General features: G+C 31.7%; 2 protein-coding genes across 2 annotated transcripts; both read left to right on the forward strand.

Annotated features, from left to right (window-relative positions):
- The first annotated feature begins 3038 nt into the window (after window positions 1-3038).
- On the forward strand, window positions 3039-4183 carry LOC142622441 (germin-like protein subfamily 1 member 7). The gene is made up of 2 exons (XM_075795904.1): window positions 3039-3208; window positions 3446-4183. Exons 1-2 carry the CDS (start codon window positions 3082-3084, stop codon window positions 3985-3987), a joined length of 669 nt encoding a protein of 222 aa, XP_075652019.1. The 5' UTR covers window positions 3039-3081; the 3' UTR covers window positions 3988-4183.
- An 11810-nt stretch (window positions 4184-15993) lies between these two features.
- LOC142621843 (universal stress protein PHOS32) lies at window positions 15994-18425 on the forward strand. Its single transcript, XM_075795211.1, has 4 exons — window positions 15994-16513; window positions 16638-16747; window positions 16849-16967; window positions 18232-18425. Exons 1-4 carry the CDS (start codon window positions 16339-16341, stop codon window positions 18317-18319), a joined length of 492 nt encoding a protein of 163 aa, XP_075651326.1. The 5' UTR covers window positions 15994-16338; the 3' UTR covers window positions 18320-18425.
- Window positions 18426-23022: the final 4597 nt, after the last annotated feature.

Below are 23022 nucleotides of genomic sequence, written 5' to 3' on the forward strand. Positions count from 1 at the left end.
CTTGAAAGTGATGTGAAAAATTGGTAGATTAATAAACAATATTTTGGAATGTGAAGAGGTTAGTTTAGAATTTCTTCATGGCCAAGTATGAAAAGATTGATGGTTTACTTTTTCTTTCTCCATGATTATAATGAGATATTTTATTATACAAGTTATAGTCATAGACAAACAAATTTATTTGAAGTTGATTGTAGTAAGAATCTTAATATCATTTCATTTGGGAAGATGAAAAGTTGGATGTCATTGATGCGGAGAAAATTTTAATTAAAAAAAACTTTTATAAGTATGAATTACGATAAAGTTTTGAAAAGAAGAAGAAGAAGAAGAAGAAGAAGACAAAAAAGTTGGAAAAAAATTGTCTGGTGATGATAATTATTAAGAAGAATTTTTTGAAAGGCTTAGGAGAAAAATATATACGGAGTTGCAAGAGAAGAGTGGCAAAAATAATGAGAAGGAGATTGTTTGAAGTACTATGGATGATTTTTTGAAGTTAAATATGATAGTGAGCCCATAACCTCAAGTCTTAGGATCCCATTGACAAAGCATCAAAGCCTATTGATTTTCTAGGAGTAGAAAATGCTGATTTTGTCTTGATTTTTTGTTAATTGATGTTGAAGATCAATAAGGCCGATGAGAAGAAATTTTATGTTATTGGATAGAAGTTTGTTAATTGATTTTGTCTTGTTTTTCAAGGATAGAAGTTTCAAAACTGAATCAAGTTATTGGACGATTCCGCCTAGAAAGGAAATGAGCTACTCCTACGGCACGTCCATCAAATGGAGTAATATAATGGGAAAATCCATTAGATAATGAACTAGTGATAAATTAACAATTTAAAGTGTTTTTTACCACCCGATTAATTATGTTATGCTTAATCCCTATTTTATGGCCATATATTTTTCCGGCTAAGGAACGGTAAACCTTTCTCTTGTTACTTGAATCTAATTTTTGTTTCATCTAGGAAATGTTATCTTTTGAAGTATTCAAAAATCTCTTTTTATTTAGAGTGGAGGAATTCAATTTTTGAATGAAAACACGAGGTCGAGTTTCATTATAGTGGAGGGATCTAATGCAAGACAAAATATAGGATTTCATTTTTATAATTTATTAAATTTTGATATTTTCATGTAATTTAAAAAAAATTTAGATTTTAGATTTTATGTCTTTAGTATTAGTTGTTTTTAAGGGATTAATTTATAAATATTTTACATGGAAAATAAGGTTTTTTTTTTGGAGCCCTTAAATAGGCATGCAACCTACAAAAAGAAATTAACCATATACTTGCAATAAAATAGACGTTTTCTGTACTTCTAATGGATTAATTTTTCAAGGTTCTGTTAAAGTTAGAACGATATATAGCCTTACTACGTTAGGTGAGTGTGATAGAGTGGATCACTATGCATGATTGATGTGGTCCTTCGAGTGTAGCAGATAATTTCTCCCAATTACTAGTTTAGGAGTCGGCAACAAGTACGAAATGTTCAAACGTGATTTTTGTTTTCTGATTTCTTCTAAGGAAAACTTGCAAGATACAAAGAATAGACTTTTATCTCTCAATGGGAAGAAATCTTCAACTTCAACGTATACTAAATAATTGATTCAATTCAAATATATATGTTATTGTTTAAACTATAACTTATATGTTTGAATTGAATCAATTGTTTATTCCTTTGCCCACAACCATAAGAAATCTAAATACACCATTAACTTGAAGAGAGAAAAGTAAGAGATGGGAAAGCCAATAATGTATTAATATATACCAAATACATTGGTAGTTGGTGGACTTGAAGACCATTAGACACCCAACCGACACTTTTTATATCAGCGAAAAGAAGATTAACTTAACAAGATACGCACTGTGTACATACTGTTTATGCACTTTTTAGCAACTTTTTTTTATTAAAAATGAGTCTCGCATTACTATTCACACATTTAAAAATTATTTTGCTATAATATTTTCAGTTTTCAGTTTTCAGCTGTATCCAAACCAACCCTAAGAGTCTGTTTGGATACTACTTATTATTGAAAACTGAAAACACTGAAGCAAAATCATTTTTAAATGCGTGAATAGTGTCGTGGGATCCATATTTAATGAAAATTTTGCTGAAAAAAGAGGTTTGTAAGTCCCGTAAACAGTGCTTGGGACCCATTGACAGATGCCAAATGCAAACGTTGATCCAAATCATCTGTATCCAAACGCTCACTAAGTCAAACCATAGGATTCGGAAAATTTATGCGAAGCACTCCCACTGTTGACTCTAGAACGTCTAAACTTACCTTGAATTAATACTTAAAATCATCTAGTACCATCACTAATAAAAAAAAGTGATGTTTGATGTATAGAGTAAAAGAGGCCTTGAAATCCATACAGCAAAGAATTAAAGAAATTGAACTGTAGAATGGCATTGATATTGGAGCAGTATCTACTATTTATTTCACACGAGTTATTTTACATAGTTTTATACATGCAAAAAAAAAAAAAAAAAAATTGAAATCATGACTTTTCATATGTGGAAAACTATGTAAAATAGCGTGTGCAATAAGTTTAACCCTATAAGTTGCCCACTTTGATTAGTTTCTAGTATGTATTTGTGGTTAAAGAATGGTTCCTCCATTAGATATTAATATTAAGTTGAAAAATGAATGACTTACTAATTCTTAACTACTCCAAAGGAGCAAAAATGAATGTGAATTTAAGAGGTTTAAAGTATGTGTTGTGTATCTAAAAGTTATGCTTTTTCGAATATACACTACTGTAAGTTTCTTTAAAAAACCTTCTCTCCTCTCCTTTTGTGTGCATGTTAAAAATATTTATGGTCCGTTCGGATTGAAGGAGAGGAAGGGGGAGTAAAGTAGATTTAGCACAAAATTAGCTCATTTTTAGCCAATACTACTCTACTCTCCTTCCTTCCCCTATCTATCCAAACAGGCCATTAGTATTTTATTAAAAAAAAAAAAAAAAAAAAAAAAAAAACCAGTTCACTCATCACTGACTCCCCTCTATAAATTCACATGTTCCAATCCTCACTCCTCACCCCACCAAGAATACAAAGTACTAGAAAGGTCAAGATAGCCTCAAATATGATGAAAGGTGTTCATTACCTTGTGACTGTGGCCCTTTTGGCTTTGGCATCCACCCTTGCTTTTGCGTATGACCCTAGTCCTCTGCAAGATTTCTGCGTTGCAATTAACAATACCGATTCTGCTGGTATACAATTTTAGACTCTTATTATACTACTAGTATTATATATATTATATTCTTAAGTTTGAACTCATTTCAAACCTCTGATTTTGTTTGTGTAAAAAATTTAAATATTAATTCAATACGAAGGTGAAATTATATCTGCATGGATTTTTTTGTTTGTTTTTATCATGAAATATAGTCAACCATTTTTATAGTAATGTCTTACTTACTCAAGACAGTAACAAACTTTTCTTTGTGTAGTATTTGTGAATGGAAAGTTCTGCAAGGACCCACTGCTTGCAACACCGGAAGATTTTTTCTTCTCTGGGCTAGATATTCCTGGAAACACTGAAAATCAACTAGGAACGGCTGTCACAAATGTGGACGTGGATAACCTTGCAGGCCTCAACACTCTAGCTGTTGCCTTGTCTCGCGTTGACTATGCACCGTATGGCTTAAATCCTCCACACATTCATCCTCGAGCCACTGAGTTTATACTAGTCTTAGAGGGTACTCTCCTTGCGGGCTTTGTGACTTCCGACCCTGACAACCGCCTCTTCACCAAACTTTTAAATCCAGGAGATGTCTTTGTGTTACCAATTGCTCTCATTCACTTCCAGATCAACATAGGAAAGACCAATGCTGTTGCCTTTGCTTTCTTCAATAGCCAAAATCCTGGGGCCATCACAATAGCAGACGCGATCTTTGGATCTAATCCTCCCATTAAACCTGATATTCTCACCAAGGCCTTCCAATTGGACAAGAAGGTGGTTGATTATCTTGAGAAAATATTCCATGCATAATAATGATGAAGCTAGCATTAGACAGCTAGAATAAAGTTTCCATGTTTCTCTTGTTGTAGTGTTATGGTTATAATTATTATGAAATAAAATGATTACTGATAACTCATTTTGTGTCGTACTGTAATAACAAGGTGGAACAAGTGCATGACTAAATCTTAATTACACCTTGAATCCGGTTATTTGCTCAATATACTGCTTTGTACAAGAGAATGTTGTGATAATAATAGAGGTGGAGCAACCGCATGTCTCCATCTTAGTTACGGGACTAAATTGAATTTTGGACAAAATTAAAGAGTGAAATCTGTAATTTACCTTCTTTTTTTTTTTTTTTAATAACTTAAGAGTGTGCATGGATATGGTGTTTCGTTTAGGAGAAAATGCAGGAAAGGAAAGGAAAAAATATTGGTTTTTGTTCTTTCTGTATATTTTTTATTGTATATTTTAATGTTATTTGAGTTGTATATATTATGAAGTATTGATGGTATTTGTAGATAGAGTTTGGTTGCTGAGCAAAAAGAGAAAAAGCAGACAAAGTTTAAAATTGTGTGATAACAAGTTCCGCTTTATTTAGTTTGGGATTTTTTTTGCCTTCTGATAAACAGAGATATCAACTTCTTGTATATTTCATTTATAGCGATCAATTATTAGTTACAATATTATAGAGACAGAGTTCAATTTTCTGAGGCAATTATCTGCATTCATATTGGTAAAATTATTAGGAGGTTTAAGAAGAACGGCTTCGCTTTGAAAGGCAATACCTCTTTGAAGTTTTCATCATATTCTCAAAACTTCCATTAACGAAAGTAACGGCGGCTGGTCGTTGGTGGAGTTCAAATTTAAAAGTCAAAGTCATTGGAGTTGGTTGGGCAGAGAAATTGAAAGCTGTCGTAGCTCTACCGGCGGCGGACGAGGTGATTAGTTAGAAGCCACATCTGGTGGAGGGATCCGGATTTCAGTTCAATGTATGGTTAATTAATTTAAAATACATGACATCTTTTTATTGGATGAGAGGAATACTAAACAATGCTAATATGGTACTTTATAAACACTGAATAATTTTTGTGTAAAAGAAACGGTTGTACAAAATTTTTAAGTTTGTTGCCTGTTGCCTGTTGGATATTTTTATAAAAAAATATCATATTTATTCTAATCTGTATATATTAAGAGGATTCAGAAAGTTAGTTATTGTTTTTTTATTGTTAAAAATACCCCTAAATTAATTAACTAACAACTTAAAAATGAGGTTAAAACAGTAAATTGACAAAAGAAAGTTAGTTATTACTTTTTTTTTTTACTGTAAAAAATAGCCCTACCTAAAACTTAAAAATTGGGTTAAAATAGTAAATTAACAAAAAATAATAAATTCCTACTTCTACGTTAAAATGCCTTCTTACTTCTAATAAATTCCTACTTCTACTCAATAGCTTAAAAAATTACCCATGTATTTACCTTCCTCACATTTTCTGAATAGAATTTCTCGTAAAAAAGAAACGTGTACAATAAAAGTTCTCCACTTTTCTTCTCAAAAAAAGAACTTCCCGCTACTCACGTTTGAAAGAAAATAACTACCCCTCCAATACAATAAGGAAAAACTATCCCACTTAAAAAAAAAAAAAAAGTGTCAGACTAAACTATCCCATGTTTCTTTTTTAAACTATTATATTATCATTTTTTTTGGATTTATTACATTATCAATTTTTTTTTGATAACTATTACATCATCAATTGGATTTGGATAAACACACAAAAGCTTCTAATTGAAAAATGAATCCTATTCTCTTTGAAAAAAAAAATCCTATCTATTTTTTCAAATTGTAATGAAAGAAAAATTATAATACTAAATCCAAAAAAAAAAAAAAATCCTCATCGCACGCGCGAAGTGCATGTGATGAGGCTAGTACTCATTTATGTGAATTGAAGAAATCAATTATTCCTTAATGTCAGATACGTTGATAGCTAAATTTTGAAATTCAAATATAATTCAAAATTTGAATAGCTTTTGTCAATGGTTTTAATTAGGAAATCTCTGAAAATTAATGTAAATTTTAATACCATATATTGTCATCTATTAATATACTTTCCTTTATAAACATTTGTTTTAAAACGTTTCTTTTTAATATATTTAATAGTAACGTTATAGATAGAAAATATCAAATATTCTACAACTATATATTTATATAATTTACCGTTGATGGGTTATAGCATTATATATTGCTTTCTGTTTTTGGTTGTAATTATTGTGTATAGTCAAAGTTTCAAAAAAAAGTATTATTTGATATCTGAAGGACAGCCACATTAGGGGCTGTTATTTTGTTTTTAATGGCATTATGACACTAAAAGGCAAACTTGATTTTGTCTATTAACTTATCTCACCTCAAAGTATATACTTTGGCAAAAGGTTTTGACAGGTTTATATATATATATATATATATATATATATATATATATATAAAAAGAAAACTATTGCATCATACATTGATTTCAATGATTTTATGACCATTTAAAGTTTTAAAGATAACAAATGTTTTTTTTTTTTTGGCTAAGGACAAGCAACATGTCTGGCTTTATATACATAGAAAGAAATAAAAGTTTCAGACACAAATATTTTTATTTTTGAATTACAAAGTTGCAAACTTTTCAAAAACAACTTTTTATTGTCCTAAACGCTTACCATCTATTTCTTCTTACAAATCACAAAAATATTTTATCTTTTACAAAATTTTCTAGGAAAAGAAAGTATAGAGCTTATATTTTACGAGCAGTGTAGGCTTGCAAGGATAATCAGCAAAGGTGGCTGAGCTGTTGTATCTTGGGGATAACGTGCAGAAACTATTTGTCTAACTACATCGCATATACTGTAGATGGCACGATTTGTCTCAAGACAGTGACTTAGTCCACGCCTCATTTCTGCCACCTCGTTTTGGTAAAATCAAATTGTGTAATTTCCAAGGAAAATTCAGGTATTATCTCTCCTTTATTTCCAACAATTTGAGACAAATTGACATGGAGAGCACAAAATCATCCTTGGAAAATGGTAATGTTATGTCTAATTCCTCTAGAGTGGGTGATCTTAATAAGCCATTACACTTTCATGGTGTTAACTTTAAGAGGTGGATACAAAAGACTTTATTTTATCATACTCTCTTGAATCTGGCTTATGTGTTAACTAAGAAAAAACCAAAGAAAAAGAAATCTAAACAATTGACTAAAGAAGAACTTTCTCAACATGAAAAAGATGTTATGGGATAAAAAATCATCTTTGTTGTAGAAATTATTTACATAATTGTCTTTCTGATGATTTGTATGATTATTATGATACAGAGGAAGCTAGATCTAAGAAATATGCATGTAGCCAATTTTTCAGGTTTCAGATGGTTGAAGGCAAGTCCATGGAGGAAAAATCCTATGAACTCCAAATGATTTCACAAGATGTTCGATCTAAAGGCATTTGAGTAGATGAACAAATGCAAGTTTCAGCCATCATTGACAAGCTGCCTGAATCTTGGAAGGAGTTTGCCAAAGTCCTGAGACATAAGCAAAAGGAACTCTCCATTGAATCCCTTATCACCCGTTTGAGAGTGGAAGAAGAGGCAAGGAACCAAGACAAAGCTATTGAACTCCATGGAGCAAATGGTCCTAAGGTAAATTTTATCTCTTCAAATGAAAACATGCCAAAAGCCAATGCAAAAAATAATGACTATGTAAGACCTAAGAAAAGAAACTTCAAATGTAGGCCAAATGGAAATCAGCCTCAACATAAGACCCACTCTAATCAAAGAAAGAACCAAACGCGTCATCCTAATAATGGTCCAAATAATGGCATCCACCCTAATAATAGCAACTATGCATGTTTTGTATGTGGAAAGCCTGGACATTCGGCTAGAAATTGTTGTTTTTGAAAACATGGGCCTATGGCTCAAGCCAATGTCATTGAAGAGCCTTTTGTGGCTATGGTTACCGAGATTAATATTCTCGAAGGCTTAGGAGGGTGGTGGATTGATTCTGGGGCAACCAGACATGTTTGTTATGATAAAAATTGGTTCAAGACCTACACCATCTTGGATGATAAAAAGAAAATTATGCTTGGTGATTCTCATACCATTGAAGTTGTGGGTATTGGAGAGGTGCTTCTCAAATTTACTTCTGGGAAAGAAGTCACTCTCAAAGATGTCTTTCATGTTCCTGACATTAGAAAGAATAGTTTCTAGTTTTTTTGTTGAATAAGGCTGGTTTCAAACAAGTCTTTGAGGCTGATCAATATGTACTCTCTAAAAAGGGCATGTTTGTTGGCAAAGGTTGTGCTTGTCATGACATGTTTAAACTTAATGTTGAGATGAATGAAAATTCAAGTTTTGCTTATATTGTTTCTTGTGTGAATGTTTGGCATGGTAGATTATGTCATATTAATAATAAATATATGAAAAATATGAGTGGTTTAAGTTTAATTCCTAAACTTGAAAATGAACTTGAAAAATGTGAAATTTGTAGCATGACTAAAATCACTCAAAAGCATCATAAATCAATTGAAAGAAATACTGAGTTATTAGAGCTTATCCATAGTGATATTTGTGAATTTGAAGGACATTTGACATGTGGAGGTAATCGGTATTTTATAACCTTTATAGATGATTTTTCAAAATATTCATATGTCTATCTTATGAAAAATAAAAGTGTTGCTTTTGAAAAATTATCAATTTTCTTAAAAGAAGTTGAGAATACTTTTGATAAAAAGGTTAAAAGGTTTAGAATTGATAGAGGAAAAGAATATGATACTCTTGGTCTTAATAATTATATTCAATCTCTTGGTTTTGTTCATAAGACTACTACCCCTTATTCTCCATCTTCAAATGGAGTAGCTGAACGTAAAAATAGGACTCTTATAAATTTAACTAACGCTATGCTTGTTAGTTTTGGGGCTCCTAAATATTTTTGGGGTGAAGTTGTTTTAACTGCAAATTTTGTTTTGAATAGAGTATCTCATAAAAAGACTTTTTTAACTCCTTTTGAATTATGGAAAAAATATAAACCAAATCTGAATTTTTTTCAAAGTTTGGGGTTGCTTAGCATATGTGAGGCTACTTGTCCCTAAAAGACCTAAACTTGGGGTAAAGGCTTCTACATGTGTATTTTTGGGTTATTCTTTATATAGCACAACTTATAGATTTTTTGATATTGATAATAATACAATAGTTGAATCTAGAGATGCAATTTTTCATGAAAATAAATTAATTTCCATTTAAAATAAAAATAGTGGGGGGTTTTGAACAATAAGAGAATTTTGAATGTTCAACATCTAAGTCAAAAGATATTAATGAATATGAGATTGAACCTAGGAGGAGTAAAAGACCTAGAATTGAAAAGGTTTTTGGTCCTGAATATTATGTGTATAATTTACAAGGTGACCCTACTTCTTTAGAAGAAGCTTTATCTTCTCCTGATTCAGGTTTTTGGAAAGAAGCCATCAATGATGAGATGGATTCTATTATCTCTAATAATAATTGGAAACTTGTAGATTTACCTCTAGTTTGTAAAACGATTGGATGTAAATGGGTACTTAGAAGAAAATTAAAACCTGATAGATCAATTGAAAAATTCAAAGCAAGGCTTGTAGCTAAAGGTTTTAAACAAAAAGAATATATTGATTTTTCAGTACTTTTTCTCCTATCACTAAATTTGATCAATGTTTGCTTTCTAATGGTTTTAAAACAAATGAAAGTGACAAATGTATATATTATAAAACTTTTGATGATGCTCATGTTATAATTTGTTTATATGTTGATGATCTTCTAATTTTTGGTCCTAATATGGATATTATATATGCTGCCAAAATGCTTCTTAAAAATAACTTTGATATAAAAGATTTAGGAGAAGCTAATGTGATTCTTGGCATGAAAATTTCTAGAACTTCAAATGGCATATTTGTAGATCAATCTCATTATATAGAAAAATTTTTGAAAAAATATAATTACTTTGATTGTAAACCTGCAAGTATTCCTTTTGACTCTAATGTGCATCTTTTTCCTACTAAAGATGAAAATGATATTTAAAATCAAAAGGAATATGCTAGTATTATTGGAAGTCTTAAATATGCTACTGATTGTTCTAGACCTAATATTTCTTATGTCGTAGGAGTTCTAGCAAGATTTACTAGCAAACCTAATTTTGAGCATTGGAATGCCATGACTCAATTAACAAGATATTTAAAAAGAACTGCGCATTATGGTTTACTATATAAAAAATATCCTGCTGTTCTTGAAGGATATAGTGATGCTAGTTGGAACACCTTATCAGGTGATTCTTTGTCTACCATTGGCTATGTATTTACAATAGGTGGTGGAGCAATAATTTGGAAATCTAAAAAACAACAGATTATTGTTGAATCCACCATGGAGGCAGAATTAATTGCCTTATCTTCAGCTAGTGAAGAAGTAGGTTGGTTACGAGATTTATTATATGAAATTCCCATGTGGGAAAAACCTATTTCACCCGTCTTAATTCAATGTGATAGTACTGCCACTATCGGTAGAGTGCGCAATAAATACTATAATGGTAAATCCAGATCTATTAGAAGAAAACACAATACTGTGAGATTATACATAAATAATGGCACCATAAATGTTGATTATATTAGTACAAATGATAATATTGCGGATCCATTAACTAAAGCTCTAGCTAGACAAAAGATCTGGATAGCATCGAGGGGGATGGGACTTAAGCCCAAAGAAAAATAAACTACCTATGAGGATACCCTACCTAGGGACTGGAGATCCCAAGAACTAGGTTCAAAGGGAAAAACTAATCATAGAGTAGTTTGATTGACATGCACTAAGAGGGCGTTTGGATTCAACATCCAGCGTCCACGTTTTGGATTTTTTTTTTCCAGCGTGCCTGTCACTGTTCATTGACCATGAACAGTGATTTTAGGCCAATGAACAGTAATTTTTGGCATGAACAATACTTTTTACACATTTAAAAATTATTTTGCTACAGTATTTTCAGTTTTCAGTTTTCAGCAATAAGTTCTATCCAAACAGACTCTAAATATATGTATGAGTAATAATACTCATGTCCCTCCCTATGGTGTGCATGCATGTATCTTGTAACATTATATAGGATGAGTTTTTATTTATTAAAAAAAAAACTCTTAATGTGGACTATAGCTCTTATGAATGGGATGTTAGAGTTACAAGAACATCCTTGATAGCTACACCTAAGTGAGCATGGAAGTGAGGCCGCTTCCTTTGAGAATGGGGCTAGTTCTCTAAATAGCTCATGGATGCTGGGATTAAGCACAAGGCCGTAATGTGCTGGCTTAGAAGCTTGTAGTAGAGTATTGGAATATTATGTGTGTGATGTAATGTTTTGTATCCATACAAAAAGTTATAGTTCAAGACTTAGCTCACTATTAACTTTGAAACAATGTTGCTAAAACACTAAATGAGGGTTCAAGCCATTGGCACTCCCATTATGCATAATGTTCTACTTAACCCAGAGAATTTTCTTATATATATTCACCTATTTATTTTTTATAAAAATAAGTTGGGGATTGTTGGATATTTTTATAAAAAATATCATATATATTATAATACTCATTTATGTGAATTGAGGAAATAAATTATTCCTTAATGTCAGATACATTGATTGCTAAATTTTGAAATTCAAATATAATTCAAAATTTGAATAGCTTTTGTCAATGATTTTAATTAAGAAATCTCTGAAAATTAAGGTGAATTTTAATACCATATATTATCATCTTTTAGTATACTTTCCTTTATAAACTTTTGCTTTAAAACGTTTCTTTTAATATATTTAATAGTAACGTTGTAGATAGAAAGTATCAGATATTGTACAACTATATATTTATATAATTTACCGTTGATGGGTTATGGCATTATATATTGCTTTCTATTCTTGGTTGTAATTATTGTGTATAGTCAAAGTTTCAATAGAAAGTATTATTTGATATCTAAAGGACAGCCACGTTAGGGGCTGTTATTTTGTTTTTAATGGCATTATGACACTAAAAGACAAACTTGATTTTGTCTATTAACTTACCTCACCTCAACGTATATACTTTGGCAAAAGGTTTTGACCGGTTTATATATATAAAGAAAGCTATTGCATCATACATTGATTTCAATAATTTTATGACCATTTAAAGTTTTAAAGATAGCAAAAATTTTTATTTTTTGGCTAAGGACAAGCAACATGTCTGGCTCTATATATATAGAAAGAAATAAAAGTTTCAGACACACATTTTTATTTTTGAATTACAAAACTGCAAACTTTTCAAAAACAACTTTTTATTGTCTTAAACACTTACCATCTATTGCTTCTTACCACTCACAAAAATATTTTATCTTTTACAAAACTTTCTGGAAAAAGAAAGTACTATAGAGAGCTTATATCCTATGAGCAGTGTAGGCTCGCAAGGATAATCAATAAAGGTGGCTGGGTTGTTGTATCATAGGGACAACGTGTAGAAACTATTTGTTTAACTACATCGGATATACAGTAGACGACACGATTTGTCTTAAGACAGTGACTTGGTCCACGCCTCATCTCTGCCACCTCTTTTTGGTAAAATCAAATTGTGTAATTTCCAAGGAAAATTAAGGTATTATCTCTCCTTTATTTCCAACATTGCCATTATTGGGATTAAATATATTTTCTTTCTCCTAAGTTTTGAGTCTTTTTTTCCCCCTGATCATATGTGTTTTTGACAATTTTTTTTCCTATGGTGTTATAAGAAAATTGCTTTATGAAAGCTTATATTACCTCCCCATACACCAATCTTTCCCGAATCGAGAGAGTAATAGTAGTTTGCCACGTTGCTTATGAGTTGTGAGGGACATATGAAAGAGTCCAAATCTTCTGTTTCACTCTTCTTGCTCCACTATATATTCCACAAATAAAAACATGGCACATGTCCATCTAATTTATTAAATGCTAAATTTATGCCTTCTATTATTTCAATTACCTAAATTTGATGGGTTATTTATTTATTTATTTATTTTAGGAAATTGAAATAATAGAATGCATAAATTTAGCATTTAATAAATTAGATGGACATGTAGCATGTTTTTATTTGTGGAGTATATAGTGGGGTAGGAAGAGTGAGATAGGAGATTTGGACACAATAAATTAGATGGACATGTAGCATGTTTTTATTTGTGGAGTATACAGTGGAGTAGGAAGAGTGAGATAGGAGATTTGGACCTCTTAGGAAATGCACAAATGATTGTAATGAACCCAAGCCGAGCCTAGTCCAAAGTCCAACCCATTAGAATGACACATAGTGCATGTGAATTAATGGATATGATCAAAGTGGAAGAGCAATACTTGCATAGATAATTGGTTGCAAACTACTTAGTTACACATTGGTTTTACAAGTTAGTTGGTCGTTCTTTAACTTTTCTTGATAAGTTTCATGAATAGGCACTAGTATAAAACCTTGTAAAAATCATGTAACTCTTTCTATATGATCAATGCAAATTTCTATACTTCCTTTTCAAAGCCCTCTTCTTCTCTTTTTGCTTTACTCTTGGTGGGTAATTACCTCGAATCAAGTTAATTTTCACTAATTATCATTATTTTTTTTCCATTCACTTTTTTTAAAACTCGGAAGGTTCATTAAAAGTGGTATCAAAACCGTTAATTCGAGATGAATGAATCCGTTGCACTTCATCAAAATTTCATGGGGTTATCGAAATTTAAAGGTGAAGATCCTTTTTGGTGGGTTTTCAAGGTTTACGAATTCTTCGCACTTGAAAACACTCCACCATGTCACATGGTTTTGATTATCTCTTATTACATAGAAGGAGAGACGTAAAAATGGTTTTAAGACCTGAAGAAATCGGGATTATTAAAAATTGGGTGAAATTTCTAGAATCGCTATAATAATGCAAGAAAGGTTTATTGAGTTGGGTTAATGATGTCATTGTATCTGTCAACAAATGTGAGCCTTAAATCAAAACAAAGCTTATTAGAAATAGGGTATAGAGTAATTTATATCTATATATATCTACAAATTAAAATATAGCATTTATTGTTGCTACGTTTTGTTGAGCTACATTAGCGGTCATATCACATCATCCACCTACTTCCAACTCATTCTTTCTTATTTATGAAATATTTTCTTATTATTAATTTTCTAACTTATTGTTACACTCTTTCTAACCTTTCCCATTCCTTTTACCTTTTCATCTCTCCACTGATATCCCTTAATATCACTCTTCCTTTATTTTTGGCTCTTCTGATTTTCATCTTTTTACTATAAATTTGCAATTCTCTCTTGCTTTCTATCTATAGTTTTCCCTCACACACAAGGTTATTTCTCTCTCACTCTCCTAATATTTTTTTTATTTTTATTTTTGGTGGATTTTTTTTTTTTTTTTTTTGCATCTCTACTTTAGAATGATGAATTTTTGTATTATTTAGAACTCTACTTCAGATTGGCGAGATTTAGTTTTGTATTTTCAAGTTATCTTCTTTTTTCTTTTCTTTCATTTCATAAATGTTAACTTATTGCATTATAAAGATAGTATAATGTTATTCTATTACATAGCATGACTTGGATGATTTGATGTTTATGTTATATATATATATATTTTTTACTCTTTTTCTTCTCATTTTATTTTCTGTAAATATTTTCTTTTGAAAAAGTGATTACTCTCTCTCTCTCTCTCTCTCTCTCTCTCTCTCTCTCTCTTGATTTTTCATTCTTTCTTGCAACTCTACTTTAAGTTGATAAATTATTGTGTTTTTTAAAATTATTGAGTTCCACATCACAAGTAGACTCTCTCCCTTTTATAACTTTGGTTTGATTATTGTTTGAGATACTACATAATTATTTTGGAAGCGAGAATTGAATTTATATCAAAACACAATATTGATTATGCATTTGAGTGTGCCTGTCATTTGAGTAATATTAAGTGCAATTTTATTATGATTTTTTATTATCATGATAATCTCCTTTAAGAGAATGAGGAACTTAAATAATTTATTTGAAAACTTAAGAAATATAACGTAATTTAGAAGAATATGGATCATCTCATAAAAGAATAATATCAATCAAACACACCCAAAATAATAGAATAATACTTTCTCCAAAAAAAAAAAAAAGAATAATATATTAGTAGAGATAGAAAGATGAAATAATTTTAGAAATTATTTAATTTTTAGGGAGAATAAATTATCTTTAATAAATTTTAGAGAACAAATTATATATTATTTTACAATTGCAAAATAATTATCTACAATTTAAATAAATTTAAATGACTACAAGATTTAACATAATTTTAATATTTAATTTCAAACATTGAAATGAATATATATATATATATATATATATACACACACTGAGAATAGTCTGAGATGAAAATTTTCAGAAGTTCATCAAAAAAAAAAAAAAAAAAAAGATGATAATTTTCAGAAGCTTCAAAGCATGCAATGGTTTTGACAACGACTAATTGTACCTTGACATTGAAATTTTCCCTTAAAAAACATCGGCATTATGGCCGCTTGTTTTCATTATATTATTCCAGAGAAAAAGTGGATTCTTCTAGAGACTAATCGAATTTGTGCTCTGCAGCTCAAGGTTTAATTTGATTCTTCTGTCTCCTTTTCAATTAATTTGACCTGCCCTTCAAACTTTGACATAGGTGCAAGGTAGGCAGCAAGCTGCTTTTTTAACTCTTCTTTTCTATTTTTCCCTCTCCAATAGTCTCTCTTTTCTTTTTTTATCAGACAATTTTTAGTCAATCCTATGCTATGCAACACTAGTCATCAAAATTTTCATCTTAAAATTAAGACCCTCTCTCACGTGGCACCTCACTTGAGCCCAACACAACACAAAGGAAAAAAGACTCAAATTTTCAGTAAAAAACTCAATGCCTATAATTTGAGGCACATAAAAAAAAAAGGGGAAGAAAAAAATTAAAGTATCTAACAAAGTAAAGTAGATGTGCTGTGCATTGAAAGGACTACTTGAATCACATAATTGACTAAAGATGGCACACCTGTTTTATACTGTCCTTTTTAACAATACAACAGGCAGAAGTATTAGCGTTATGCTAAATTGCTTTCCTTTACTTTCCTTATCTGGTTTTGATATGAGACAATCTTATCATCAGGGAATAAAGATGTGTACTTAGCTTCAGCATCTGTTACATGTATCAATGACGGGTTCCCACTAGTGCCTTCAAGAACCTTCTCCTTCATTCTATCGAATCCAAACAAACAGCATAAGTACACTTTGTGTGGCAAGCCAATACTGTTAATTCAAAAGCTCTAGCCTGCAGCTTCATTATTGAGAGAGAAAGAAAGAAAGAAAGAGAGACAGAAGCTCGAGATGGGAAAAGCTCGTACAGTTGGTGTAGGAATGGACTACTCTCCAATCAGCAAAGCAGCACTTCGATGGGCTACTGATAATTTATTGGAGGAAGGGGATCGTATCATCTTAATCCATGTCCAGCCACCCAAATCTGATCATACCCGGAAGGAACTTTTCGAGGACACTGGATCACGTCTCTACCTTTTACCATAATCTTTGTTCATGACTACTCTTTGGCATGTGTATAGTAAACACTCATAGCCCTATTTCCTTTTTTTGTTTTTTTGTTTTTTTTGTTTTTGTTTTTGTTTTTGCAGCTTTAGTTCCTCTTGAGGAATTTAGGGAGATTAACTTTTCGAAGCAATATGGACTTACAAATGATCCAGAGGTTCTTGAAGTTCTTGATGCAGTGTCAAAGACCAAAGGGGTATTGATTTTATTTGCTTTCATGCTGTATATATACATATTTGTCATGAAAGTTTTGCTAGCTGTGCATAGCCATGGGTGTGACTGTATGTGTTGGAACAGGTGAAGGTGGTGGCCAAGGTCTACTGGGGGGATCCAAGGGAGAAGCTGTGCTATGCTGTAGAAGATCTCAAGCTCGACTCACTTGTTGTTGGAAGCAGGGGTCTAGGCGCTATCAAAAGGTAAACTTTTATCACCGCTTACTCGAGAATTCAGGATCATTCACCAATAGCCATTTCCATTAGTCAAAGTGGTAACCTAACTATATTAGGGATAAAACATAGTTTGGCCTTGTATATGCTCTCCATACACATCAAGTATCTTCCTGTCTTTTTTTTTTTTTTTTTTTGAGAAGAAGTATTTCCTGTCTTAAATGTAAATATTCTTGAAAAATTTAGACATCTGATGTGAAGTTTGAACATCATGTGTACAAAGTGTATATCAAGAAATGTGAAATAATAATTTTCCTTAATTTTGCATCTAAATGAATCTTTTAGAATTACTAAGAACATCATTATTTTTTTCATAAGGCAATTAATCATTTAATTAGATTGAGAGGACCAATTGATAAAGATGTTGAGGCCGTTTAAATTGATTAAAATTTTAATAAACCAAACTAATGAATAAAAAGTATTGATCTCATACTAAATATTCTACTTTATGCTTCATTAATCGTAACTTACTACACCTTTTTTAATTTTTTTTCTTATAAAGTAACTAAAATTTAAATTGGCAAGAAAAAAAAAAGATATATAACATATAGTTGATAAAGTATAAAATGGAACACTAAAAGTAAAACAGCAGATTTTAATTTCAACTTAATTTTGCAAGCATAGTATTTTACATAGGCGTCCTTATAATATTTTTATGTTAAAAGGAAGATAAAATTTTAGTTGGTGTCCTAATGAAGACTAAGGGATACATTAAATGTTATTTTTCTATTAAAAAATCTGTAGTAGCCATAACAATGTAAACCAGATCGGTGTATGGATTAACCTTGATTTGTAAATCAGGGTATAAGGGATAATTCAAGTGGTTCTAAAAGGAGCAGGAGTTTGAACCCACACACACCTCCCTCCCCCTACATATCTAAGGAAAAAAAACCTTGATTTGTAAATGAATCCTATGAAAGATCTCATCAAACATCTAATTGCATATCTGACATGTGCATAAAATTGAGGGGGAAAGTATTCTGGAAGTTTATTATTAGGTTTTCTTCTTCATATGGAAGATCACATTCTGCTTAGTATAATAAGTTTAATACCAATGCCAGTGGATCATATATAAAACTCAATTAACCTTTTATTGGCCATGTAACTTTTCAAAATATTGAATTTGCTGAGCAATGTGTGTATGTGTGTGTGTGTATATATACATGAATAAGGTGCATAGTTAATTTGTTGTGACCTGTTTGATTAAAGCTAAAAAGGGTTATGTGATTTGCAGGGTGTTGCTTGGCAGTGTGAGCAAGTACGTTGTGACAAATGCTTCATGTCCGGTCACTGTGATTAAGGGAACCCTTTCTAAGCCTTAATTGACACAAGATTGCTGTCTCTATTAGTGGTCATCACTTTCTGGATGTATATTTTCTTTTATAAAAGCTTATATCTAATTCAAGTGCAAGTATTGGCTTATTTGAGAATGCAGTTTGTATTATTGTGGTTGATATTTTTGTCATTTTAATGTATTTCGGTTAGCTAATTTTTATTAATTTTTTTGAAAAATATAAAAGTATAATTATATTTAAAAATTGTTCATGTAAAAATACCCTCGGATGGTTTTTAATAATATCTAATCTACATCTATAAATAAAATTGTCTCATAGAATTGTGAGTATTACTCCTTATGTCTTTCTTTTTTCTTAGCAGTCCTCAGATAGACATTTCGTGTTTTATTCTTGCTATTTTTGCATGATTTTGTATTCACTATGTTCTTTAGGCTTCATAAAAAATAGGAAATTAAAATTCAGTTAAGGAATTCATGTCATTTAATTAAAGAAAAAATTAAAAGACTATTATATTGTGTCTTTTTCTTAATAATACTCTTTTAAAAAGATACATAATCTTAGAATAAGATTGTTTAGAACTCCTCGTCATCATAGAGTTTGTAAGTCATAACCATCTATTATTAAATGAATGTTTTAGAAATTATCACATCTCAAATTTAAATAAATGTCAAAATTATGTGAGTATACATGTTGTGGTGGGCCTTTTTGTAACTTTTAGGCTGGGCTGTCTCCTACCACGTCACAGCACATTGATTCTAGGTAGGAAAGTTGGGACTGGCATGGCTACAACACATCCCAAACCAACTTGTGCACAAGCTAAGACCCTTCTGTTATGAGCTTGGAGGCATACCCACAGTAGAGGATGCTGTTACAAAAGAGTTACAGAAGACAAACGTAATATAGCGAAAACATTAAGAAGAATACACTTACTGTTAGCCAAAGACCAAAAAAAAAAAAAAAAACTTAACCAAATGCACAAAAATAAGGGGTAACGTAGTGATATAAATATGGCAAAAAAGAGTTAATAACAACAGTAAAAGACAAGGAAATAATATTAATGCTTAATCACTGAGAAAGAAAAGGAAAATGGTTAGTTTGTCGTGCTTGGTTTCTCAATGGAGTCAAGTCCAGGAAGGGAACCTCTTCAATGTGGGTAACCTCACAAGGAAGTCCTTCCACAGATATTACCCACTTTGAGAGAATGGGCCTAGATGCCTTTATCCTTAAATTCCTTAGTCCTTACTAGAGAGAGAGAGAGCCGGGCTATTAGAGGGAGAGAATAAAATAGCCTATTGGTCCATGCCTACTAACACATTCTCTGTTCTTTCTCTCTTTTTCTTCTCTATTTTTCTTTCATGTTTTTCTCTCGCGTTTTTCTTTCCTTTTCTCTATTTTTCCCTTCCTTACTTCTGTTCTGTCACCCGTGCCTCCCATTTTCTCACCGTGCACAGCAAAGGCCCCTTTTTATACTGCCTACCGTGACAATTTTTTTCCTGTTTTACCCCTTAACTGCTTTTGTCTTGGTATAGGCATCCTTCGCAAACCACCCACTGGCATTCTCTCTTATAACCTGTGGCATTCCTATGGCATTCCCATCCGGATTAGTGTGGGCATTCTCTCTTACTAACCCGTATGGCATGAACCCAGTGATTCAAGTTCATCTTTCCCTCTTTAGATGGTATGTCATCTTAATAGGACATTTCCCCAAAAAAGCTTGAGCTCTACCTTAGAATAGGCTTTTCCTTTCTCCTCACTACTAGACCATACCCTATCTTACCTCTGACTAAGGGTGACAATTTTTATCCATGTCCATGAACCCACCTATTACTTACCTTATTTAGATAAGTCTTAACCTAACCCATTTGAATATTTGGGTTAAATGAGTAAAGACTCATTTGCTTATTTAATTAGATGGGTCTAAATGGATAAATTCACTAATACCCACTAAACCCATCTAAAATTTAAATAAACAACATAAAATCTAAATTTCTAGAAAATGACCAAAATACCCCTAAAACCTAAAAAATGACCAAAATACTCCCAAAACCCAAAAAATGACCAAAATACCCCCGAAACCTAAAAAATGACCAAAATACCCCCAAAACCTAAAAATTACCAAAATATCCCAAAATAAAGAAAATGACCAAGATACCCCTGAAACCCAAAAAATGACTAAAATACCCCCAAAACCCATCAAATTACCAAAATACCCTGAAACCTAAAAATTACCAAAATACCCACCAAAACCTAAAAAATGAACAAAATATCCCCAAAATCTAACAATTATCAAAATACCCCCAAAACCCAAAAAATGACCAAAATACCTGCGAAACCTAAAAAATGACCAAAATACCCCCAAAACCCAAAAAATTACCAAAATACCCCCAAAACCCAAAAAATGACCAAAAAACCCCCCCCCCCCCCCCCCGAAACCTAAAAATGTCCAAAATAACCCTAAAACACAAAAAATGACCAAAATACCCCTAAAACCTAAAAAAAACCAAAATACCCCCGAAACCCAAAAAATGACAAAAATACCCCCAAAACCCATAAAATGACCAAAATACCTCCAAAATCTCTAAAATGAGCAAAATACCCCCCAACCCAAACCTTTAAAATGTCCAAAATATCCCCAAAACCCAACAAATTACCAAAATACCCCCAAAACCCAAAAAATGACCAAAATGCTTCCTAAACCTAAAAAATGGCCGAAATACCCCCTAAACCTTAAAAATGACCGAAATACCTCTGAAACCTATAAAATGACCAAAATAACTTTGAAACCTATAAAATGAATAAATACTCTTGAAACCAAAAAAAATTACCAAATTACCCCGTAACCTAAAAAGTGACTAAAATACCTTCAAAACCCATAAAATTGCCAAAATACCCCTTAAACTTAAAAAATGACCTAAAAAAGGGACTAAAATACCCCCACCCCCCGGAAACCTAAAAAATGACCAAAATACCCCCCAAAACCTAAAAAAATGACCTAAATACCCTCGAAACCTAAGAATTACCAAAATACACCCTAAACCTAAAAAATTTCCAAAATACCCTGAAACCTAAAAAATGATCAAAATACCCTAAGACCTAAAAAATGACTTAACTAACCCCAAAACCTAAAACGATAACCAAAATACCCCAAAAATCTTAAAAATGACCGAAATACCCCAAAAATCTAACAATTACCAAAATACACCCAAAACCTAAAAAATTACCAAGATACTCCCTAAACCTAAAAAATGACCGAAATACCTCCAAAACCTTTTAAAAAACTGAAATATCCCTGAAACCTAAAAAAATTATCAAAATACCTTGAAACCTAAAAAATGATCGAAATACCCCCAAAACCTAAAAAATGACCAAAATAACCCCAACACCTAAAAAAATGGTCGATAAAAACCCCTAAAACCCAAATTATGACCAAAATACACCTGAAACATCTAAAATTACCGAAATAGAGGTTTAGGGTATTTTGGATGTTTCGAGGATATTTTTGACAAATTAAAGGTTCTAAGAGTCTTCCAGTCATTTTATAGGTTTTGAGGGAATTTCAGTAATTTTTTAGGTTTTGAGGGAATTTCGGTAATTTTTTAGGTTTCGGGGTTATTTTGATCATCTTCTAGATTCTAAGGGTATTTTAGTCATTTTTTAAGTTATGAGGGCATTTTTGTCATCTTTTTGTTTTAGGGTTATTTCAATAATTTTTAGATTTTTTGGTTATTTGGTAAATTTCTAGGGTTTAGAATTATTTTGGTAATTTTTAGGTTTTGGGGTATTTTGGTAATTTTTTAGGTTTCAGGGATATTTTGGTCATTTGTAGGTTTCAAGGGTATTTTGGTCATTTTATGGGTTTCAGGAGTATTTTGGTATTTTTTGGGTTTCAGGGGTATTTTTGTCATTTTTTGGATTTTGGGGGTATTTTTGTCATTTTTAGGTTTCTAGGTATTTTGGTCATTTTTTGGGTTTTGGGGGGCAATTTGGTCATTTTTTTTGTTTCGAGGGTATTTTGTTCATTTTTTAGGTTTTGGGGGTATTTTGGTCTTTTTTAGGTTTCAGAGGTATTTTGGTCATTTTTAGGTTTCGGGAGTATTTTGGTCATTTTTAGGGTTTTGGAAGTATTATGGTCATTTTTAAGTTTCAAAGGTATTTTGGTCATTTTTAGGTTTCGAGGGTATTTTGGTAATTTTTTGGGTTTCGGGGGTATTTTGGTCGTTTTTTGGGTTTTGAGGGTATTTTGGTCATTTTTTGGGTTTTCGGGTACTTTGGTCATTTTTTGGGTTTCAGGGGTATTTTGGTCGTTTTTTAGGTTTCGAGGGTATTTTAGTCATTTTTTGGGTTTTGGAAGTATTTTGGTCATAGCCCACCACTCCTGTATTTTGGACCATACCCTTTCTTACCTCTGAGTTAGAGGCTCTAACTCATAGTCTACCACTCTTGTATTTAGGTACCTGTGCCTTGTGTGTGCTCCACTTTCATGTGCGTCCATGGCTTGTCTGCCGCTCATGCGTTTGCCATGACCTGGTGGTTCATCTGGCCTTTGCTACACATTATGCTGTTCATTCTTGATTTCTTGTGGCATGAATGAGTCATTAGGCTTCTGTTCTTTATACCTTGCGTCCTCCCTAGATTGGGTCTTGGTTGGGCATGGGCCTTTCCTTCTTCATTTTAGCCTTTATTTTCTGTGTGGGTCGGCTGGCACCTTTGTCACGTCGCCCCGTTGTTTC

This window comes from Castanea sativa, chromosome 1 (assembly GCF_040712315.1).
Source record: "Castanea sativa cultivar Marrone di Chiusa Pesio chromosome 1, ASM4071231v1".
In the NCBI taxonomy this organism is placed as follows: Eukaryota; Viridiplantae; Streptophyta; class Magnoliopsida; order Fagales; family Fagaceae; genus Castanea; species Castanea sativa.